This window comes from Leptodactylus fuscus, chromosome 3 (genome assembly GCF_031893055.1).
Source record: "Leptodactylus fuscus isolate aLepFus1 chromosome 3, aLepFus1.hap2, whole genome shotgun sequence".
Classification (NCBI taxonomy): Eukaryota; Metazoa; Chordata; class Amphibia; order Anura; family Leptodactylidae; genus Leptodactylus; species Leptodactylus fuscus.
This window is the reverse complement of record NC_134267.1, coordinates 188,688,657-188,712,271: the sequence shown is the minus strand read 5'-3', so window position 1 is coordinate 188,712,271 and position 23,615 is coordinate 188,688,657. Positions and strand designations below refer to the sequence as shown.

The window sequence follows — 23,615 nt, the reverse complement described above, 5'->3', positions numbered from 1 at the left end:
AATAACTCACATTATCCACCTGGATGCGAAAATTTTCCGGTGTCAGCCATAAGTGCATTATGTGTTTTAAGCTCCTTGGAATGGATAAAATGTAACTAACAAAGAGGAGAACCCTTCAGGAACCCTGTATGACCTGACCACTGGTGTGCCAGCTCTGTGCATGGATGACTGAGAACTTTCTTCTATAAATTCTGATAGAGCCAAGCAGTGAGAACTGAGCGTACGTATAACCAATGAGGCAGAAGGGAATCAAAGTGCTTAGCAAAAGTGAATACAAACTAATCCCAGCATTAGTTATAGTCCAGCTCTGTTCTGTAGGATTAAGATGGACAAGAATTACTCCAGGAAATTAATGACACAATCGAGGACTGTGAAGAAAAACACATAGGATTGTGGTCTATTATTTAAAGGGGACCCTTCACCACTTCCATTGACTTCAACTCTTTACACGCTCACATAGGTGTCACTTCATCGATTCTGGTGAGGTTGGATATATTTCTCTAGCATCCACCACTCCTGAGCAATCCGTGCTGGAAGTTTCAGTACTCAGGCTCTCTACTGTCAGGTGGGTGGTCCTGGGTTGGACCAGAGAGTCTAGTTAGCATATTGGGTGCTAAAACAACAGCATGGATTATTCAGGGGTTATAGGGCTTGAGAAAAAGTTCCAACTGTGCTGGGATCATCGGAGCAAAGCCTATAGTAGGATGCTAAGAGTTGTAGTTGGTGGAGGTGCGGAAAAGTCCTCTTCAAACTTGGGTCCTAGTCTAGCCCATGGAATGCTCATCCCCATTAAATTGATATTCTGCTATGTTTTCTTTAAATCCCATAGTCCCACTTCATTTAATACCTATTCATATCCAGATTCTTGGATTATCCTTATAAATTAGAGAAGTTTAGAAACTTTGATATAGAGTAAAAGTCCAGCTCTCCTGCCATTAGCGGCAGTCTCCAAGCAGCTAATTGAATCTCACACCTCTGTGCACTGGCTGCTCGCTCATACACTCTCTACTGATTGCAAGTGACACATTCTCACGTTCTCGTACTGTGGTCCTAACAAACTTACACATCCACTCTGCTGGAAATACTGTCGTATTATCTATTGTTCTAACAGTGTAGATGAGGTTTTAGACTTTACTCATACATAAGAGTCTAGTATTTGTTTCTTGGTACTGTTTCTTTATCTAAGTATTCCCTACAATCCTAACTTTTATGTTGCATCTCATGCCTATAAAGACATAAGTAGGTTTATAACACCTGTTCAGGAATGCAGGCATATTATTAATATGTGCTGTACAAGTACGTAAAATATTGCCAATTATTAACCCATATGTGTTGGATGCCCATTGTATACTGCTATATACAAACAACAAAAGTCATGGTATACAGGTACTCTCCACTAAAAACTCACAAAGGCAGAACATTGACTTCCTATAGGTCCACAATATACGGTACAATCTCTGCGCACATCGCTGGCGTGAGCATGATATTGCCAGGAACTCAGGAAACTTCATACCCAATCATCTATGTGTTATTTGTATGTATTCTGTGACAACTTACTGCAAACACCTATAAAAAGTCAATTTAAAGTTTACAAAAACGGTTTATTTAACTCATAAAGTGTCAAGTTAAACTTTGCTATATTTGTACAGTATGTTTAGGTTGTGTAACCTAGTGTGACAACTAAAAACGCATAGAAACTCAGAGGAAATGCAATGTTTGTGATGATATAAGGTGAAATAAGGTCAACTTAAACCAAACAGTAACATAATGCATCTATAACTTAATAAACTTCTCATGAGCAATGTACCTTTGGCATTTTTTCAGCACTTCTGCCTTGAACTACATAAGAAAATCGACGGCTCAGCAATACATGACATAATGATACCACAGAGATGAATAGAAAATGACACTCACCAAAAAGTGTATTGACAAATCCATACCAAATGCAGCCAGCCTCACCAATGAGCCAGCGTCCCTGTGTACTGGCTGCAAAGCTGAATGGAGTGCCCAGGATACAGACCATTAAGTCACTCAGGGAGATGTTCATCAAGAGCATATTAATAGGTGAACGCAGGATCTTGTACTGACAGAAGAGGACAAGTACCAGCAAGTTATTGAAGAAGCCCAAACTTCCAATGATTCCAAGGAACACAGCTACCAGCAGGTGGCTAGTTGGGGACAAGTTAGCCTGATCTGTTCCATAGTTATGGTTGCTTCTGCAGGTGACACTGCTGCTGTTACTGCAGCTGGGACTGAAACTAGGGAAAGCCATGTATATTGTGGCAGCAGCATACAGTGCAATACAAAACACCAGCCTCTTACATAGAGATCCCACTTTTTTCTAAGTGGGATTTTACAAGAGTTGTGAGCTCTGAGGGGTTAAAGGCATCTGTGTGAGAGTACACAGCGCCTGCAAGGCTCCACCATGTGGCCATTTGGCAGCTGGATCAGCTCTGCCTTTTTATGTGTGCTGGATTTAAAGGGGGTGCGGCAAGCACCTCTCAGGGGGGCTGCCACTCAGCAGTGGGGGCTGAGCTCAGACCAGTATTGATGGTTGAGAGCAGAGAATCAGCTGCAGAAGGCTGGAAAATCCTTCCTGGACTGCACCGCTGTCATACCCCGAGCGCAAAGAATTAACCCACTTTTATACAGAACATTTAGTAAAGTGATTTATTGATGCAAATTGCATGTAAAAACACTGAAATACAATACCAAGAAAGATATAAAGTATATTCTCATGGTATCATATGAGAAATGCTTTTATATTGACAATTCTAATCATGTCTATCTATTGATCTAGATTTCATCTCTCTCTATTGCTTTTTATCGCTCTGCCTGGCCATTGCTATAATGAATAACACAGTGAATAATAAACATCCTTATCATCATTATATCATAATAAATATGATACATACAGCAATTATTTGTAGCAATTTCCAATCTACTCATACATTATATTTGCAAATCAGTTCCCAGTAACTTTGCTGAGACATTGTAACAAATAATGTCCACGATATGGAAATTTGCCAAATTCAACAATGTACAGTTGAAAGAAAAGCTAGGGAATAATCTGGATGAATATATTAATTATTAATAAAATATTGTCTGATTGTTATCTAAGTCACAATTCTAAGCAATACCCTATAAATAAACTACAAACACTTGTACTGCTCCTGTGTCTTCCTCGCACGGTGCAGGGAGAAAATGTAAGTGACTCTTGTCTTGTGCAAAAGTTTGATTTTTTTGTTTCTGCTTTTTGCTCCTGATTCCATTCAAAAGCTATAACTTTTATGTTTTTCAAGTTACATAACCAAGTGCTTGTCTTCTATGGGACAAGTTGCATTTCCTATTGGTGGCAAATGATATTCCATATGATGTTTCGGAAAACCCAAAATGTGGAGCAAAAAACCCCAAAAACTCAGCTGCACCATACATGTTTCTTACATGTTTTGCATTTATGGCGTTCGCTGTGCAATAAAAACAGGTTATCCTTTTTCTGCAGATCAGTATGATCCTGGTGATACCAATTTTATTTTATTTTTTTTATGTAGATTGTGAGCCCCACACAGAGCTCACATGTACATTTTTCCCTATCAGTATGTCTTTTGGAATATGGGATGGAAATCCATGCAAACACGGGGAGAACAAACAAACTCCTTGCAGATGGTTTTTTGCCCTTGGTGGGATTTGAACACCAGGACCCAGCGCTGCAAGGCTAACCACTGAGCCACCGTGTGGCTCCTTTGGTGATACCAAATTTATATAGTTTTTGTTATGTTTATACACTTTAAAAAATTTAAAAAAATTTCCAAAACAAATTTTTTCCTGTGTTGCTACATTCTAACTCCCATAACATTGTTATATTTCGCTCTACAGAACTGTATAAGGGCTCTTTTTTTGTAGGATGGGCACACAATTTTTTTGGTACGGTTATGGGGCACATATGACTTTATGGTTGTTTTTATTCAAAATACTCAAATCACTGAGAGGCTGAGGCTCCACGTTGTGGAAACACAGCTTCTTTTGTTGCAGATTTTGCAGAGTTTTTTTAGCCAAACCTAGGAGTGGGCTACAAAAGGATTGGGAAATATATAGGAGGTTCTTATACTTCTACTTTCTGCTCAATCCACTTCTGACTTTGGCTCAAAAAAACAATAAAATCTGCAAAAAAAAACCCCCAAAACCTGTTTCCGCAACGTGGGGCCTCAGCCAAAAATGGTATTTTGATATTCTTTTCTATTACAGAGCTGGATTGGCCCCCACAGTCACCAGACGTCATCTCAATTGAACAGTTTGGGTAGAGTTGCAGAAAAAGCTATATTCATACCCAAGTGAGTCAACCAGTGCACTAATATTTGGAACATGTAAGAGAGACCTGGGATCAGACTTCAGATTAGACATGCTTGAATCTGATCGAGAGTATGCCCAGAAGCATTCAGGCAGTGTTGAAAGCCAAAGGTGGATATACAAAATACTAACAAAATAATAAAAATTAAAATCTAGATTGTTAGAAGCAAAATAGTAACAATGCAGTTATATGACAAAAATCTGTTTAACTAATCCTATACTAAATAGCTGCTAGTCAAATTTATGTATGAGGTAGCCAAGATGAATGTCTATAAAATGATGGTAGTCTCATGATCTAAGCTGTAGTGTATGGTGAGATATGAAGCCTGAAACACAAAAGTTCACAATCTTGTTATCCTTTTGCACGTCAGTGTACATAATCATGACTGTAAGTGCTGGAATCCTTCAATTTTTTCCAGAAAATGAAGTATTATTCCCATAAAGGTATTGCAGTTACACATGTTCTGTCATACACATATTTATTTCTTTTGTGTGTATTAGGACAACATAAAAAAAAAAACTGAAAAAAAAAATTGCATAATTTCAAACAAAACCCCCAAAATGTCCCAGATAAAATTACTGGTCCCTCAACTTAATTTAGTTGCACACCCTATGGAAAAAATAACTGAAATCAATCACTTCTTATAAACATCAACAAGCTTCTTACACCTCTCAACTGGAATTTTGGACTCCTCTTCTTTTGTAGACTGCTCCGGGTCTCTCATATTTGGAGGGTGCCTTCTCTTCTCCCAACAGCAATTTTAAGATTTCTCCTTAGGTGATCAATGGGATTTAGATCTAGAGTAATTGCTGGCTACTTAAAGGGGTTGTCCCATCACAAGGATCCTATCTATACTGCTAGTTTATGTGGATTTAAGACTTTTCCTAAATGCATTGCTTTATCAAAACTTTGGCTGCTATCTTAATTTATTCACTTCATTGTTTGCACTGCGTTTCCATAACCATGAACCTGTGGATGATCTTATCTCTCCGCCCAGGACAAGTGATGTAGCTCCCTGCTCTCAGGAGGGGAGGGGAAGCTGAGTGCTCGGTGCTTGTATTTCTGAGCTGTTTCTCTCCCTCTTCCAGTTATCAGTCGGTTAATTGAATTTGGCTGATAAGGGCTGAGATAGGAAGTCTGTTACCTCTGTATGTAAACACAGACCTATTGCAAGCTGACTCAAATCCAGCTCTGCTACATCAGCTTCATATTGTGCATCTTCCAATGATGCTGTGCTAATTTATTTACAACCAATCCCTCATTACTGACTGCTAACATGAACTGCTATAAAGAGAGATAGCAGAGCTTTGCCTGGGAGACAGCAAGTGAAACCCCCGCACACAAATGTACCATGAAAACCATGAAGTGAACAGAGCACACAGCATGAAAGTTGCTGAACAAGCTAGTTGGGAATACCCCTTTAAGAGCTCTCCAGAGATTTGTTTACATCCATTTCTAGGTACTTTTTGAAGTATACTTTTTGGCTCATTCTCCTGCTGGAAGACAGATGACCTAGCACTCAGCTTTCTGACACTGGGTCCAACATGGCGACCAAAAATCCTTTGGTAATCTTCAGATTTCATGATCTCTTGCACACAGTCAAGGCACCCCATGCCAGAGGCAGCAAAACAAACCCAAAACACCTTTTAACCTCCACCATACTTGACTGTTGGTACTGTTTTCTTTTCTTTGTGGGCCTTACTCCATTTTCTGAAAACAGCTCTATCTTGGACTCATCTGTCCCCAAGACATTTTCCCAGATGGATCTTGGCTTACTCACATACACTTTAGCAAACTTCACTGTAGTTTGTGTCCACAGTGGGGTCCTCCTGGGTCCAGACAGTTCTCTCCTCTTCTTTCTTTAATTCATTCTTAGTGTGGCATAGATTGAATAAACTTATCTCCTTTTTATCTGGTTTCAGGTGTGATTTTTGTATTGCCCACACCTGTTACTTGTCACAGGAAAGATTGAATGAGCTTGAAACAAGTTATTTACCCACAATTTTGGAAAGGTGCCAACAATTTCGTCCAGCCCATTTTTAGAGTTGTGTGATATTATGTCCAATTTGTCTTTTTTGCTAAGTTTTTTGTTGTGTTCCTATACACACAAAGGAAATAAACATGTTTAGAACAAAACATGTAAGTGCAATAACTTCCTGGAAGAAATATGCTGTGACTGTAATATATACATATATATATTAGCTGGTACCCGCGACTTCTGCGGTGATTGTAGAAGTGGGTATATACAGGCGCGGGTAAGGTTTTCGTAGTGTGTATAACGTTTGGGATATGAAATGTAACTTTGTATCTTGTTTTTTCTATAATTCAGAGAATATGTGAGACTTGTGTGTTGAAGTTAATTTGTATTAGAGCTGCTATACGGTGTTGTGAGAAACTTTACATAGTGACTTTGGGACAGAGGTATTTGAAGTTAACCCTTTCCCGGCGATGGCATTTTTTGATTTTCGTTTTTGACTCCCCTCCTTCTAAACCCCATAACTTTTTTATTTCTCCACTCCCAGAGCCATATGAGGTCTTAATTTTTGCGGGACAAATTTTTCTTCATAATGCCGTCATTAATGATTCTATATAATGTACTGGAAAGCAGGGAAAAATTCAGAATGGGGTGGATTTGAAGAAAAAATGCATTTCTCCGACTTTCTTACGGGCTTTGGTTTTACGGCGTTCACTGTGCAACCAAAATGACATGTCCCCTGTATTCTGTGTTTCGTTACGATTCCGGTGATACCAAATTTATATGGTTTTATTTACATTTTGACCCCTTAAAAAAAATCCAAAACTGTGTTAAAAAATTATTTTTTGAAAAGTCGCCATATTCCGACAGCCGTAACTTTTTTATACATGTGTGTACGGGGATGTATAGGGCGTCTTTTTTTGCGGGACCAGGTGTACTTTGTAGTTCTACCATTTTCGGGAAATGTTATTGCTTTGATCACTTTTTATTCAAATTTTTATCAGAATCAAAACAGTGAAAAAATGGCAGTTTGGCACTTTTGACCATTTTTCCCGCTACGGCGTTTACCTAACAGGAAAAATATTTGTATAGCTTTGTAGATCGGGCGATTTCGGACGCGGGGATACCTAATATGTATGTGTTTCACAGTTTTTAACTACTTTTATATGTGTTCTAGGGAAAGGGGGGTGATTTGAATTTTTAATCCTTTTTATTATTTTTTTTATATTTTTTACTTTTTTAAAACTTTTTTTTTTTTGCATTTATTAGACCGCCTAGGGGTATTGACATGGGTGGGCGGTGTCGCGGATTGTCAGAGCGGTGGGGGTCGGCAAACATGGCTGCTCCGGAGCGTTAAAGAGAACCTCCTGGAGTATCGTTAAGGTGAGGGGCAAAGTGGTAAAGTATATGTAAATGTGATTGTGTGGGGTTAGGGGCGAGGCTGCAGAGGGCAATATGAATTTTGTGGCTTGCTATGGTCCAAAGTGTGTGAGATTGCAGAGATGGTGGTGTGAGTTTGGGTTTTGTGGGGGTCCTGGCACAAACGTATGTGCGCTATTGTGACAAAAAGTAGCCTATTGTTTAATCGGGTGTATTAACTATGTTTGTGGAAAATTTCAGCCAAATCGGTGGAGCGGTTTTTCCGTGATTGAGGAACAAACATCCGAACATGCAAACATCCAAACACACAAACCCACAAACCCACAAACTCACAAACTTTCACATTTATAATATTAATAGGATATATACATACTAGCTTTTACCCGCGACTTCGTCTGCGGTGATTTGAGAATTGGGCGGACACAGACGTGTGAAACTGTAAAAGTGCTTTAAAAAGTTTGGTGGGATAGCAAATGTGATGTGTTATATTGTGTATGTAGTGATACGGACAATGTGATGTATTATATTGTATATGTAGTAATACAGACAGTGTGATCTGTTATATTGTGTATGTAGTAATACAGACAATGTGATGTGTTATATTGTGTATGTAGTAATACAGACAATGTGATGTGTTATATTGTGTATGTAGTGATACAGACAATGTGATCTGTTATATTGTGTATGTAGTAATACAGACAATGTGATGTGTTATATTGTGTATGTAGTGATACAGACAATGTGATGTGTTATATTGTGTATGTAGTAATACAGACAATGTGATGTGTTATATTGTGTATGTAGTAATACAGACAATGTGATGTGTTATATAGTGGAAAGCTATATGTAAATGTGAGTGAGTAGAGTGAGGGCTACTCCTGAGGTGACAGTAAGGAGTGTGCAGGCAGGTTGAGGCAGGAAATGCCAGGCAGTGTGTGTGAGTCTATAGCTGGGGCTAGGAGTCCTGCTTTTGTGAGTCTCCTGCTAGGAAGCCATGCTGTTTGGTGGCACCAAAAGTATCCTATGACTCAATCCTAAGGGAAAACTATGTTTCTGGAAAATTGCACGCAAATCCGTCCAGGCGTTTTAGCGTGATTGAGGAACAAACATCCAAACTCACAAACAGGCAAACATCCAAACATCCATATATATACCGTAAGGTCATTAGTGATTTGTGTATGGAACTGATACACCCTATATTAATTTGACATACTATATGGTGAATGCCATAGGTAGCGTGTAATAGAAGGCAATGGATCTTATTATACAAAGCAATACATTGGTATTGCAGTGTATTGTAAGAGTGATCAGACCCCTAGGGGGTCTGAAAGTAAAAGAAAAGGTCTTTCAAAGTTTAAAAAAAACCCACAAAAATACAAATGTTTAAATCACCCCCTTTCCCTAGATCACATATAAAAATAAATAAAAAAATAGTAAACATTAACCCTTTAGGGATCAATGCTCAAAAACACCCAAACTGTTAACATATAAAAATATTTATCCCATATGATGATAAATGGCGGGGAAAAAATCTTAATAGCCAACTGGCAATTTTTTCAACACTTTGCCTCCTAAAAAAATTAATAAAAAGTAATCAAACCATCAGACCTTCCCCCAAATGGTAGCAATTAAAAGTCACCTTACAGGTGTCAGAACATGGCGACACAAAATTTTTAATTACAATTTAATAATAAATCCTACTAATATTATAAATGTGCAAGTTTGGATGTTTGTGTGTTTGTTCCTCAATCATGCAAAAACGGCTGAACAGATTTAAATGAAATTCGGTACATAGATAGATTGTAACCTCGATTAAAACATAGGCTACTTTTTATCCCAGTAAATGACATGGCTTCACGACTGTTATGAATTTATGTTCACATACTATATTACACTGCTCCTGCAGCAGCTTTATCTCAGCCAGGGCTGTTATCTCTCTGTGTAAACACTCAGCTAACCCTCACTGGATAGTCTATACACATTTGCATATTATCTGATCCGCTCCAGGCAGTGCAGACAAACTGACATGGGCAAACACCTTTAATCCAAATTGGCAGTTTGTCAATTTTAAACATGCTGGGAAAAAGAAAATCTAATTTGTCACAAACAACGAGACCTATGAAGGTAGCCAGAAGTCACAGAGTTCTCCTCAAGTGGAGCTGAGGGCGATCATTGACGCCAACAACACATGCATTATATGGCATCGCAGTGAGCTGCTGAGATGCCGGGACAATTACAGGCACGGTACGAAGAACAACTTCAGTGCCAGGCCAACTTGAGAGCTGCCAAAACGCTAGAGCAGGCAGATCATCAACGCCAACAACACACTCATCATATGGCATCCCAGTGAGTTGCTGAGATGCCGCAACAATCATGGGCACAGCGCAAAGAACGAGTTCAGTGGCAGGCCAGCTTGAGAGTTGCCGAAACGCCGGCGCATGCGGATCATCAACGCCAACAACACGCTAATTATATGGCTTCCCAGCGAGCTGCTGAGATGCCAGAACAATCCAGGTCACAGTGCGAGGAACGCGTTCAGCGACAGACCAGCTTGACAGCTATCGAAACGCCAGAGCATGTGGATCATCACCAACAACACACTCATTATATGGCATCCCAGTGAGTTGCTGAGATGCCGCAACAATCACGGGCACAGCGCAAAGAACGAGTTCAGCAGCAGGCCAGCTTGAGAGTTGCCGAAACGCCAGAGCATGATCATCAACGCCAACACCATGCTTATTATATGACTTCCCAGCGAGCTGTTGAGATGCCGGAACAATCACAGGCACGGTGTGAGGAACTAGTTCAGCAGCTGGACAGCTTAAGAGCTGCTGAAACGCGGGAGCAGGCAAACCATCGACGGCAGCAATTTTCTGAATATAGGCGAATCATAGACGCCAACAACCCGCAGACGAAGTCGCGGGCAGAGGCTAGTATTATATAAATATGGAATTGCCATGATCATACTGACCCGCAAAATACAGGTAACATGTCATTTTTTACCACATAGTGAATTCTATAAACTTTAAATCCTTATGAAATTGTCACAAATGCATTTTTTTTCCAATTCCACTTCATTCTGAAATTTTTTCAAACTTCTTAGGATATTGATTGGTGCCATTACAAAGTGCAATTTGTCCCACAAACAATAAGCCATCTTGGGACTCTGTGAACTGAAAAAAAAATTATAGCTCTTGGAAGGTGGGGGAAAAAAACAGATAAGTAGAAACAAATATTGTTTTAATCTTTAAGGGGTTAAGCATATGGAGTTGATAATTTTTTTGACTGACTGCATAATGAATAGGTTTTTTGACTAAAAAAAACCTCAGCAAAATCTGCAACAAAATAAGCTGCATTTCCTCAATGTGGGGCCCCAGCCTTAGGCCTCCTGCACACATCCATATTCCATCCTGGAAACACAGTCCATGCGAGGGCCATATTTTCCAGACTGACCACGGTCGTGCGCATAGAACTCACTGTATCATAGTGAAATATGAAGCAGAGAGACTCCGACTGGCACTATCAGTACTGTTCTAGACTGGCAGCCTTCTGTCAGCTTTACGCCGGTCTAGGACAGTAGTGAGGGGCCCATTCAGGAGCTCACTGCTTCATCACACTCTGATGCAGTAAGTTCAACGCACATGGCTTTGGCCAGTCTGGTAAATATGGTCCTCATATGTGCTATGTTTTCGGAATGAAATGTGTTCAAGTCCAGTAGCACTTACTTTTTATAATGTACCGTATATACTCGAGTATAAGCCGACCCGAATATAAGCCGAGGCCCCTAATTTTACCACAAAAAACTGGGAAAACTTATTGACTCGAGTATAAGCCGAGGGGGGGAAATGCAGCAGCTACTGGAAAATTTCAAAGATTAAAATGGTCGGAGTTTTTGGGTGCAGTAGTTGCTGGGTGCTGGGAAAGCGGAGGGGGTGTTTTGGTTGTCTGTCTGCCCCTTCCCTGAGCTTGAGGACTGTTTTTTTTTCCCCACTTGCAATTCAGCCTGGCTGAATATAGGGTATCAGCAGTGCTCCTATTAACCCCTTTCCGACGGAAGAGGAGCACTACAGATACCCTATATTCAGTAGACTGGGCACTTTCAGACACAGGGATACCTAATGTGTATGTGTGTCACAGTCATTTTCTACTTTTATATGTATTCTAGGGAAAGGAGGGATTTAGAACTTTTATTTTTTTTAAATCTTCTTTTTTTTTTCTTTTTTTTTTTTTGCACTATTTTATGGGAGATTCTATACATTAATATTGTGGCTGGTCATAGACTCCCCCTCCTAAAAAAAATAATAATAATTTTTTTTTTTTTTTTTTTTGCTGACTCGAGTATAAGCCGAGGGGGGCTTTTTTAGCACAAAAACTGGGCTGAAAAATTCGGCTTATACTAGAGTATATATGGTATATGGTGAAATCTGTATATGGTCACTGAACTAACTCACACCCTGTGCAGCGTGACTGACATGTCCCTACTGCTGGCCTCTGCCATGGTTTAGTATGATGGCTGCATGACTAGATGAAGATGCTCTGTGCCCCATGAATAAAGTACATTTTCATATGTCGATCTAAAGTTTTTAAAGCTTATATTTGACTTCTCAGCAACTCTCCCTCACTGTTACCCTATAAAAAGCGGTAAAATTAAGAACATTTTTTCACAATATTTTCTACAATAACCAATATCAGTTAAACATTACAGATGCAGGGATCAATCATAATACATAAATGCATACATGGTAGATACGGCACATATTGTGTGATGTACTAATAACAAATAATAACTATAGTACAGACTAAAGCTCTGTCCATAAATACAGCACAAGTACAAACCTCATGACATAAATACAGTGCAAGAACTAAGCTCACTGCATAAGCATGGTATCAGACTCAAGCTCAGCACACAAATACTATGACCAAGGATAATAGACTATGAACCAAGCTCATGATATAAATACAAGACTGGAAACTAGCTCATAGTAAAGGATTATCTTATCATATCTTATAAACCAGGACTAAGCTCAGTGCTTAAAAACAAAGCAACAACTAAACTTAGTACATAAAGATGGTACTAGAATTGAACTTAGCACATAATTAGGCCTGAAGTTCAGTATTCCGTTCAGGGAGTCCACATGGGGACACCCCAAACAGAATACCGAACGCATTGACAAGCGGTGAGCAATGAAAACACATGGACCCCATAGACTATAATGGGGTCCATGTGTTTTATGTGCAGTGTCCCCACAGAACATGCGGAGAGAAAGGTACTTCATGAACTACTTTCCTCTCCGCATGACTCGTGCGGCTACTGCACGGAAAACACATGGACCCTATTATAGTCTATCGCAGGGGTAGGCAACCTTTTTTGTTTGGCGTGCCGATTTAAATTAAAAAATCAAAGATGAGGTCCTCGGAGTGCCGGGCAATAATTGTAAAGCCGACGACACCTACACTAAAGTCATATAGCACAGGGGTGCTGTCATACTGTGATCCAAGCCACATGCGCTTACCACTATTTGCCTGGATACACATGTTCTTTTCCACTAGAAGCAATGTAAGTACATGCGTAACCCACAATTAGTGGTAATGTATGTGACTGGGATCAGAGTGAGGTCATACCTGTAAAGAGCTGACACACAATGTACCTGTATGCTCCATCCAGTCCTCGGCTGTTAGTAACTTCAGTATTCTGTAAGGGAGCGTTCACACTACCGTCGGTGTCCGACAGCTAGTGTCCGCTGCTAATGTCCGCACAAGATTTTGAACAGACATTAGCAGCGGACACTAGCTGTTGGACACAGACGATAGTGTGAACGCTCCCTAAGTGAAACGCAGATTAATTTCAGTCACTTTTAGTTCCTGGCGGTGCAGTAACAGCAAAACCCCAGCCAGAAATAAATCGGTGTCACACTTTCAACAAAGTGGCCGCACTGGTGCCCTGGAACTGGATTTGGCTATAATTGCATCTAGTTACAGTGTCACCACCCAGTAGAATCACACTAAGGCTGAGGCCCCACATTACAAAAATGCAGGGTTTTTTATTGCAGATTTAGCTGAGTTTTTTTTCCCATCAAAGCCAAGAATGGCTAGAAAAGGAACGGGAAATATATAGGAAGCTTCTTATATGTCTCCCTCCTGCTCAATCTACTCCTGGCTTCGGCTAAAAAAAACCCAGCAAAATCTGCAACGAAAAAAAGCAGTTTCTGCAACGTAGGGCTTTAGCCTAAGGCTGAAGCACAGTGAACACAGCTTTTTTTGTTACATATTTTGCTGTGTTTTTCTGAGCCTAAGCCAGGAGTGGATTGAGCAGAAGGGAGACATATAAGAAGCTTCCTATATATTTCCCATTCCTTCTGTAGCCATTTTTAGCTTTGGTTGAAATAAACCGCATGAAAATCTGCAACAAAAACGCTGCGTTTCTGCAACGTGGGGCCTCAGCCTTACGCCTCCTGCATACAAGTGGCACGCATGTGGTTTTCACTGACCTATATGTTAAAATGAATTGACAGGGCTGCAAATGCAGACAGATATAGGGGATGTATAGGACAGATATAGGACCTGCTCCATAGTTTTCAGTTCTTCAATTTGGCCCAGATACACAGCCACAAAAAGAATGGCTGTATATATGGGTCCATTGAAATATATAGGTCTGTACTTTATTCGCAGTTGTAGATAAAGAGTCTGGTCATGTGCATTGCAGGTTACAACTCAATGTGCCTCATATTAATAGCAGTTAACCCCATCATGTCCCTCACATTAACCCCCTGTGTGCTTTACATAATTGACACGGATATGTGAGACATATGGAGGTAATAAGTGAACATCTTCATTATATAGGTCCTTCATTAGTACCTCCATATGTCTCACACCTCAGTAACCCTTATGTGAGCCACACAGGGGTTAATGTGAGGGACATGATGGGGTTAACTGCTATTAATGTGAGGCACATGGAGTTACTAAAACTAAATTAATAACCCCAAATGCCTGACATTAATAAGAATAGTTAGTAACACACACGTACCTGGTGTTTTTACTTTCACTTTGCTCCCCGCAGCTTCCTCTCCTCCTCACGTGTAACAGCAGGTCCAGGGAGCCCTTATCTTGTGCAGTGAGAGGCTCACCTCTGATTGGTGGGCAGGGAGAGAAGGGGGCGTGTCCTACACCTCAGCTCTAGCAGAGCACTGAAGGGACGCTCTCTCTCTCAATTTAGTGTATGAAAGTTGCAGGCTGGCTGTCGTGCCAGCAAAATATGCCTCGCATGCCACTCTTGGCATGCGTGCCAGGGGTTGCCGACCCCTGGTCTATCGGGTCCATGTGCTTTCATTGCTCACTACTTGACAATGCGTTCAGTATTCCGTTCGGGGATCCCTATGCGGAATACCGAACGCAGATGTGAACTGGACCTTACAGTTTCAGAGCCAAGAAAATTACATAAATATGCTGCTATAAAGTACAATATATAACACCTGCACAAAGCTAAATGCATAAATACACAAGCGAACCAAGCTCAATCTGCAAATAAATATGGACTCAGAGATAAGCTCACTAAATAAATATGGTCCCAGGACTGTACTCAGTAAATAAATGTAGTCCCAGGATTGTGCTCAGTAACTATGGTCCCAGGACTAGGCTCAGTATGTAAATATGGTCCCAGGACTATGTTTAGTAAATATATATGGTCCAAGGACTATTCTCAGTAAATAAATATGGTCCAAGGACTGTGCTCTGTAAATAAATATAGTCCAAGGACTATGCTCAGTAAATAAATATGGTCCAAGGACTATGCTCAGTAAATAAATATGGTCCAAGGACTATGCTCAGTAAATAAATATGGTCCAAGGACTATGCTCAGTAAATAAATATGGTCCAAGGACTATGCTCAGTAAATAAATATGGTCCAAGGACTGTGCTCTGTAAATAAATATGGTCCAAGGACTATGCTCAGTAAATAAATATGGTCCAAGGACTATGCTCAGTAAATAAATATGGTCCAAGGACTATGCTCAGTAAATAAATATGGTCCAAGGACTGTGCTCTGTAAATAAATATAGACCAAGGACTATGCTCAGTAAATAAATATAGTCCCAGGACTGTGCTCTGTAAATAAATAAAGTGCCAGGAATATGCTCCATCAATAAATATGGTTCTATAATTGTGCACAGTATATACATATAGTACCAGGAATATGCTCAGTAAATAAATATGTTTCCAGGATTATGCTCAGTAAATATATATGGTTCCAGAACTGTTCTCAGTAAATAAATATGGTCGAAAGACTATGCTCAGTATATAAACATGGTCCCAGAACTGTGCTCAGTAAATACAGATAGTACCAGGAATATGCTCAGTAAATAAATATGGTTCCAGAATTAACCAAACTAAATGAATATGGCAGGCCAAGTACATACAGTATATGAAGTACCAGCACCAAGGTCAATAAATAAATCTGGTACCAGAGCAAAGACCAGTAAAGAGATCATTCACATTTTTAATTTATGGCTCCCCGTGTTTTGGTACTGCTGACCACAGTCCTTCAACTTGCTGCTGCTATACCTGTACATTTGATATAGTATCCTGCCCCCTACCATGATAGCACAATGCAGACAGTGCTTCTAAATATATTAATGACTCGTAACTAGTGTCCCCCAAAATAGTGCTTTACAGTTAGCACCCCCCAAAAAGTTTGATAAATATAGTGTCCCTAAAATAATAGTACCACATACAATATAGTACCCTTAATATAGTGGTACACAAAGTGCCCAAATAATAAACTATACATAGTACACCTTAAAATAGTGCAAAGAAATAGGGTAAAGAAAAAATTAAAAATTTAAATTTTGGTGGTGCCGATCCCCAGTATGACCTTGCACATAAATCAGGGATCAGTCAAACAACACTAATACAATTAGTCACAAAAGTATAAAATCTAGGATTGAGTTTAATGCTTGCTCACTGTGTGTGCGGACATACTGCCTTTCTTAATTCATTTGCTACCTTTGTGTTCTGTTCCTGCTCCTGTTTCCTTAAAGGTGTATTCCCATCTCAAGGATCCTATCTATACTGTTATCTTATGTAAATTCAGCTTGCAGTTTCGAGCCCCTTAGGGAGGCTAACAAAATAGTAAAAAAATAAAAAATTAAAAGTTCTAAATTAACTCCTTTCTTAATGTCTCCTTACCACAGGCTGAGGTTGCGTCTCTTGCTGCCCAATTCCCTTTCAAATGGCAGCTGCGCTCCATTACTTACCTGCGGATCCAGCTCCGCTCTAATCCCTCTGACCTGTTTCACCATAATTACACCTCCTTGATGGAGGAGAGTGAATCGGACCTGAGCTCTTATAGCCTTCTTGGGTTGTCCTGGTTCAGACGCATTAATGCATTAAAGATAGACATGGTACCAAGGTTCTTGTATCTTTTCCAGGTGATACCGATTCCGGCCTCCCGCTACTACTTTTCATCCCTTCAAACCTTGTTCAAGCTTTTTATATGGGGCCGTTCACATAGCAGATTGAACTTTTGATCGCTCACCCGTCGTAAAACCGAGGATTAAGCGGGCCTCCTGGATCTTTCCCTCAATTACTGTTCAGCCGTTCTACTGTGCCTGGTTGATTGGCGATACAGGTCCTTAGATAAGCAATGGGTTCCCTTGGAGGCCGACCTTCTGTCAGCCTATCTTCCCTCCCTGCCCTGGATCCCCTCCATTACTGACAGATTCAGGGTCACTCCCCCTTCTCTCCTTTCCTTCGGTTTGGGATTGCACTTGTAGGAACGACTCTTTAGCTAGGATCCCGGGTATTGTCAGCCCCCTCTTCCAGAACCCTATGTTCCCTCTGGGAGTATCCGCCAGCAGGTTTCTATGCTGGTCTGCTGCTGCTGATTTCCATCTGAGTAAACTCACTGTGCTGTTGTCGCTCACTTCCCTTAGTCAGTTGCAGTTTTCCTTTCATGATACCCCTCTTTCCTGGTTGGAATACAACCAGCTCACTGTCTTTCTTCGTGAGATTTCCTCCTCACTGTCACTCTCGTCTCCTCCTAAATGCCCTGGAGAAGCCCCGACTCATTCTCTTTCCCTCCTATATAGCGTTTTACTGTCAGCTGCTACCCTGGGTCTTCCCTCCTATACTGCTTCTTGGGAGAGGGACCTTGGTTCGCGTCTGTCTCCTGCAGATTGGGCCCGCTCTTTTCTACTCACACATAAACTGCTGCTGCCTTGTAGTGCTCAGGAGAAAAATTTTAAGATTTTGACTCGCTGGTACCGATGGCCAGACCTCCTTCACAGGATCTTCCCTTTGGTGCGTGATAGTTGGTTGCAATGTGGTACTGCTGTGGGCTCCCTCCTCCATATTTGGTGGGAGTGTGGGGAGATCCGGGCCTTTTGGTCCTCCGTGTTTTATCCTTATACTAAGGTCAGTGGGCGGGATGTGGTCCCTTCTACTCACTTGGCTCTCCTTTCACTTATCCCAGGTCAGATCTCTCGGGTTAAGGGTGATCTCCTCCATCCCTTTCTCGCGGCCGCCAGAATGGGTATCCCGTGCAGTTTTGGAAATCACAGCATATCAATTATACCTACGGAAACACCAGTGGTTTCCCCATAGATAAAATTGTAACAGAAAGTGCGGGGAGGAAAACTCTGCGAACTTTCTGTTTAACCCCTTAGCGACCTTTGACGTAGTATTACATCATAGGTCGCATGGGAATGTATTGAGCGAGCTCAAGAGCTGAGCTCGCTCCATACAGGGCAGATGCCAGCTGTATAATACATCCAAGACCTGCCGCTAACAGCAGCGGTCGGTGCCCACACCGATCGCTGCTTTTAACCCTTTACAAACTGCACATGTAAACTATGCAGGTGGCACGGGCGGCGATTGGTTGCTATGACAGCTGGAAGCCTATTGAAGGCTTCCAGGTTTGTCATAGCATTGGTTCTATTGCACGATGCCAGATGCAGCCTCTAATAGAACTGCTGTGATTTTGCTATTCACTGCAATACTGTAGTATTGCCGTGAATAGTATGAGCGATCAGACCCCCTAGGTTTCAAGGTACCTAAGGGGTCTATCATAAATGTAAAAGAAGAAAAAAAAAAGTTTTTAAAAGTATTAAAATTTTTTAAAAAATATAAAAGTTCAAATCACCCCCCATTTCCCTAGATCAGATATAAAAGTAAATAAAGAACATTAAACATAAACATATTAGGTATCCCCGCGCTCCAAAATGCCCGAACTATTAAAATATGAAAACATTTATTCCATACTGCAAACGGCGTAGCGGCAAAAAAAATAAAAATAGCCAAATAGCGTTTTTTTCAACGCTTTGCTTCCTATAAAAAATTGAATAAAAAGTGATCAAACCATCAGATCTTTCCCCAAATGGTATCAAAATAAATGTCATCTTGTCCTGCATAAAAAGACACCGCACCCAGCTCCATACTTGTAAATATGAAAAAGTTACAGGTGTCAGAACTAAAATGGCAACTGCAACACATGGACAAAATTGTTGGTCCCCCTCTTTTAATGAATGAAAAATCCACAATGGTCACAGAAATAACTTGAATCTGACAAAAGTAATAATAAAAATTATATGAAAATGAACAAATGAAAGTCAGACATTGCTTTTTCGCTTTAACAGAATTTAAAAATAAATAAAATCATGAAACAGGCCTAGACAGAGATGATGAGACCCCTGAAAATAATATGACCAAAGGGACATGTTAAATCTCTGTGCGTCCACTAATTAGCATCACAGGAGTCTACAATCTTGTAATCAGTCAATGGGCCTGTACATAGGACTACAGATACTCACTTTTGTACCACACTCTACATGGACCAGAGGAAGCGAAGGAAAGAGTTATCTCATCTCCAAGCAGCTTGATGTTTTTGTGACTACAGTTGCACATATTATTAAGAAATTTAAAGGGGTTGTCCCATCACAAGGATCCTATCTATACTGCTTGTGAATGTAAGACTTTTCCTAAATACACTGCTTCAGCAAAACTGCTTTGTTTGTCCACTATCTTACTTTATTCATTTCTCTGTTGACACATCCCTTGACTTATCTGGTCAAGTGATGTATCTGCTGCTCTGAGGGAGGAGGGGCTAAGTACAGGGGAGCGAGCCTGGAGGGAGGGGGGGTAGTTTACACTTGGGGGGGGGGAGGAGCCTCCTATACAGACCCGGCATCCGCTGTAATAGAGAGGCGGATGCCGGGGAGTGTAGACGCTGGCACAGGTGCCTGCAACATCGCTACGCTCCTGCCCTGCATGAAGCCAGCAGCGGCAGGAGCGATGCTGATATTCCGGAGGGGAGGGGGGGGGGGGAGGAGCAGAATAGCAGCATCGCTCCTGCCGCTGCTGGCTTCATGCAGGGCAGGAGCGTAGCGATGTTGCAGGCACCTGTGCCGGCGTCTACACTCCCCGGCATCTGCCTCTCTATTACAGCAGATGCCGGGTCTGTATTACATTGTGAAGGCTGTACGTCCGATGCCTAGCTGCATCGGCAGTGCACACGCAGGGCCAGCGGCAGAGAAGCGACGACTTCCCGCCGCTGGCTTTGCATATGTAACCCCGCCCACCAATGACGCAACAAAGCCGGAAGACAGAAGAATTTAAGATACATGGGACTGTAGACAACCTCCCTGGACGCGGCTGTAGGAGGAAAATTGATGACAAATAATAATGATAATACGAATGGTAACAAAAGAGCCCAGAAAAACTTCTAAAGAGATTAAAGGTGAACTTCAAGCTCAAGGAACATCATTGTCAGGGCCAGTTTTCACACGGAGTTAACAGGCGCGCATTCTGACATGTATACACGTGTCAGAATGTGAGCGCTCAAAACAGATCACATTCATTTCAATGGGTCGTTACGGGCGCATAATGCCTGTAATTTTGTGGCCACAAAATTACGAGCGCAAAATTATGCACGTTATACGACCGTAACAAAACATTGAAATGAATGGATTCTGTTTTGAATGCTCACATTCTGATACGTGTATACGTGCCAGAATGCGCGTCCGTTAACTCCGTGTGAACTGGCCCTCAGATCGCACAATCCGTCGTTTTTTGAGCCAAAGTGGACTTGATGGGGGACAACCAAGGGGGACACCATTGTTAAAAACAAATCATAAAAAAGACAGACTGGAATTTGCTAAATTACATGTTGACAAGCCACAAAACTTCTGGGAGAATTTCCTATGAACACATGAGAGAAAAATTTTACTTTTTGTCAAGGCACATCAGCTCTATGTTCAAAGATAGAAAAAAATGAAGCATATCTTAAAAAGAACACTGTCCCTACTGTGAAACATGGAGGATGCTCTGTTATGTTCTGGGGTTGCTTTGCTGCATCTGGCACAGGATGTCTTGAATCTGTGCAGGGTACAATGAAATCTGAAGACAGTCAAGGGATTCTAGAGAGAAATGTGCTGCCCAGTGTCAGAAAGCTTGGTCTCAGTCGCAGGTCATGGGTCTTGCAACAGGATAATGACTCAAAACACACAGCTAAATACACCCAAGAATGGCTAAGAGGAAAACATTGGACTATTCTGAAGTGGCCTTCTATGAGCCCTGACCTAAATCCTACCGTATTGAGCATCTTTGGAAGGAGCTGAAACATGCCGTCTACAAAAGGCAGCCTTCAAATCTGAGACAACTGGAGCAGTTTGCTCATGAGGAGTGGCCCAAATACCTGTTGGGACGTGCGGAAGTCTCATTGACAGTTACAAAAATCGTTTCATAGCAGCGATTGCCTCAATAGGTTGTGCAACAAAATATTAAGTTAAGGGAACCATCATTTCTGTCCAGGCCTGTGTCATCAGTTTTATTATATATATATATATATATATATATATATATATATATATATATATATATACTAGCTGTTACCCGCGACTTCGTCTGCGGTGATTGTAGAAGTGGGTATATACAGGTGTGGGTAAGGTTTTCGTACTGTGTATAAGGTATGGGATATGAAATGTACATTTGAGACTTTTGTGTTGAAGTTACTTTGTATTAGAGCTGCTATACGGTGTTGTTATAAACTGTACATAGTGTCTTTGGGACAGAAGTATTTGAAGTTAACCCTTTCCCGCCGATGGCATTTTTTGATGTTCGTTTTTGACTCCCCTCCTTCTAAACCCCATAACTTTTTTATTTCTCCGCTCCCAGAGCCATATGAGGTCTTAATTTTTCCTGGGACAAATTTTTCTTCCTGATGCCACCATTATTTATTCTATATAATGTACTGGGAAGCAGGGAAAAAATTCTGAATGGGGTGGATTTGAAGAAAAAATGCATTTCTGCGACTTTCTTACGGACTTTGGTTTTACGGCGTTCACTGTGCAACCAAAATGACATGTCCCCTGTATTCTGTGTTTCGTTACGACTCCGGGGATACCAAATTTATATGGTTTTATTTACATTTTGACCCCTTAAAAAAAATCCAAAACTGTGTTAAATTTTTTTTAATTTTGTTTTTTAAAAGTCGCCATATTCCGACAGCCGTAACTTTTTTATACGTGCGTGTACGGGGATGTATAGGGCGTCTTTTTTTGCGGGACCGGGTGTACTTTGTAGTTCTACCATTTTCGGGAAATGTTATTGCTTTGATCACTTTTTATTCAAATTTTTATCAGAATCAAAACAGTGAAAAAATGGCGGTTTGGCACTTTTGACCATTTTTCCCGCTACGGCGTTTACCTAACAGGAAAAATATTTGTATAGCTTTGTAGAGCGGGCGATTTCGGACGTGGGGATACCTAACATGTATGTGTTTCAAAGTTTTTAACTACTTTTATATGTGTTCTAGGGAAAGGAGGGTGATTTGAATTTTTAATCCTTTTTATTTATTTTTTTATTTTTTTTTACTTTTTTTAAACTTTTTTTTTTTGCATTGATTAGACCGCCTAGGGGTATTGACATGGGTGGGCGGTGTCGCGGATTGTCAGAGCGGTGGGGGTCGGCAAACATGGCTGCTCCGGAGCGTTAAAGAGAGCCTCCTGGAGTATCGTTAAGGTGAGGGGCAAAGTGGTAAAGTATATGTATATGAGATTGTGTGGGGTTAGGGGCGAGGCTGCAGAGGGCAATATGAATTGTGTGGCTTGCTATGGTCCAAAGTGTGTGAGATTGCAGAGATGGTGGTGTGAGTTCGGGTTTTGTGAGGGTCCTGGCACAAACGTATGTGCGCTATTGTGACGAAAAGTAGCCTATTGTTTAATCGGGTGTATTAACTATGTTTGTGGAAAATTTCAGCCAAATCGGTGGATCGGTTTTTCCGTGATTGAGGAACAAACATCCGAACATGCAAACATCCAAACACACAAACCCACAAACTCACAAACTTTCACATTTATAATATTAATAGGATTCTGCACAGTTTTACCACTGCACACTTGGGATTAACCCATTTCATGAGCAATAACATTATTTCATATATAAGAACGCCATGCCATTAACTAGAGAATTCCTATAGGGTAAACTGTACAATTTATTAAACTGGAAACAAGAATGTATTTTTTTGCAAATTGTTCGGGATAGTTTAAGTTACCACTGACAATTCCTGACCAAAAACAAATTTACAGCAGGCAATTGTACCATAACGCCAGTTGTCACGCTGTGTCATATCCTGATTATAGTACGTAGTAATGGCACTCCAGAGATAGTTATTGTAGCGAGAGACATTGTTGCCAACATTTTTTACACTCTTACTTGTTGTGTTATAAGACAGCCTGAAGGGGCCGACACATTGTATCTTTATATGACTTATCTTTTATCTACGCAGTTATTAAACATTTACAGTAATGTCTGCATTCAGTCATCTCCAGAATCTTGCTGTAAATCAGACTTCCATGAATACTATAGACAACATATAGAATCCTGCATCATCCATAGAACTATGATGGCTAGAATAGCATGGAA

At 40.7% G+C, this 23,615-nt stretch overlaps 1 protein-coding gene across 2 annotated transcripts in view; it reads right to left on the bottom strand.

Moving 5' to 3' along the window:
• Nucleotides 1-2,418, bottom strand: part of LOC142198083 (vertebrate ancient opsin-like) — an 88,981-nt gene extending 86,563 nt beyond the window's left edge. For both annotated transcript variants that reach the window (XM_075268895.1, XM_075268894.1), the window contains exon 1: nt 1,915-2,418. In XM_075268895.1, coding sequence (XP_075124996.1) covers nt 1,915-2,272 — 358 coding nt within the window. In that variant the 5' untranslated portion in view covers nt 2,273-2,418. The remainder of the gene's footprint in view (nt 1-1,914) is intronic.
• Between the last annotated feature and the right edge of the window lie 21,197 nt (nt 2,419-23,615).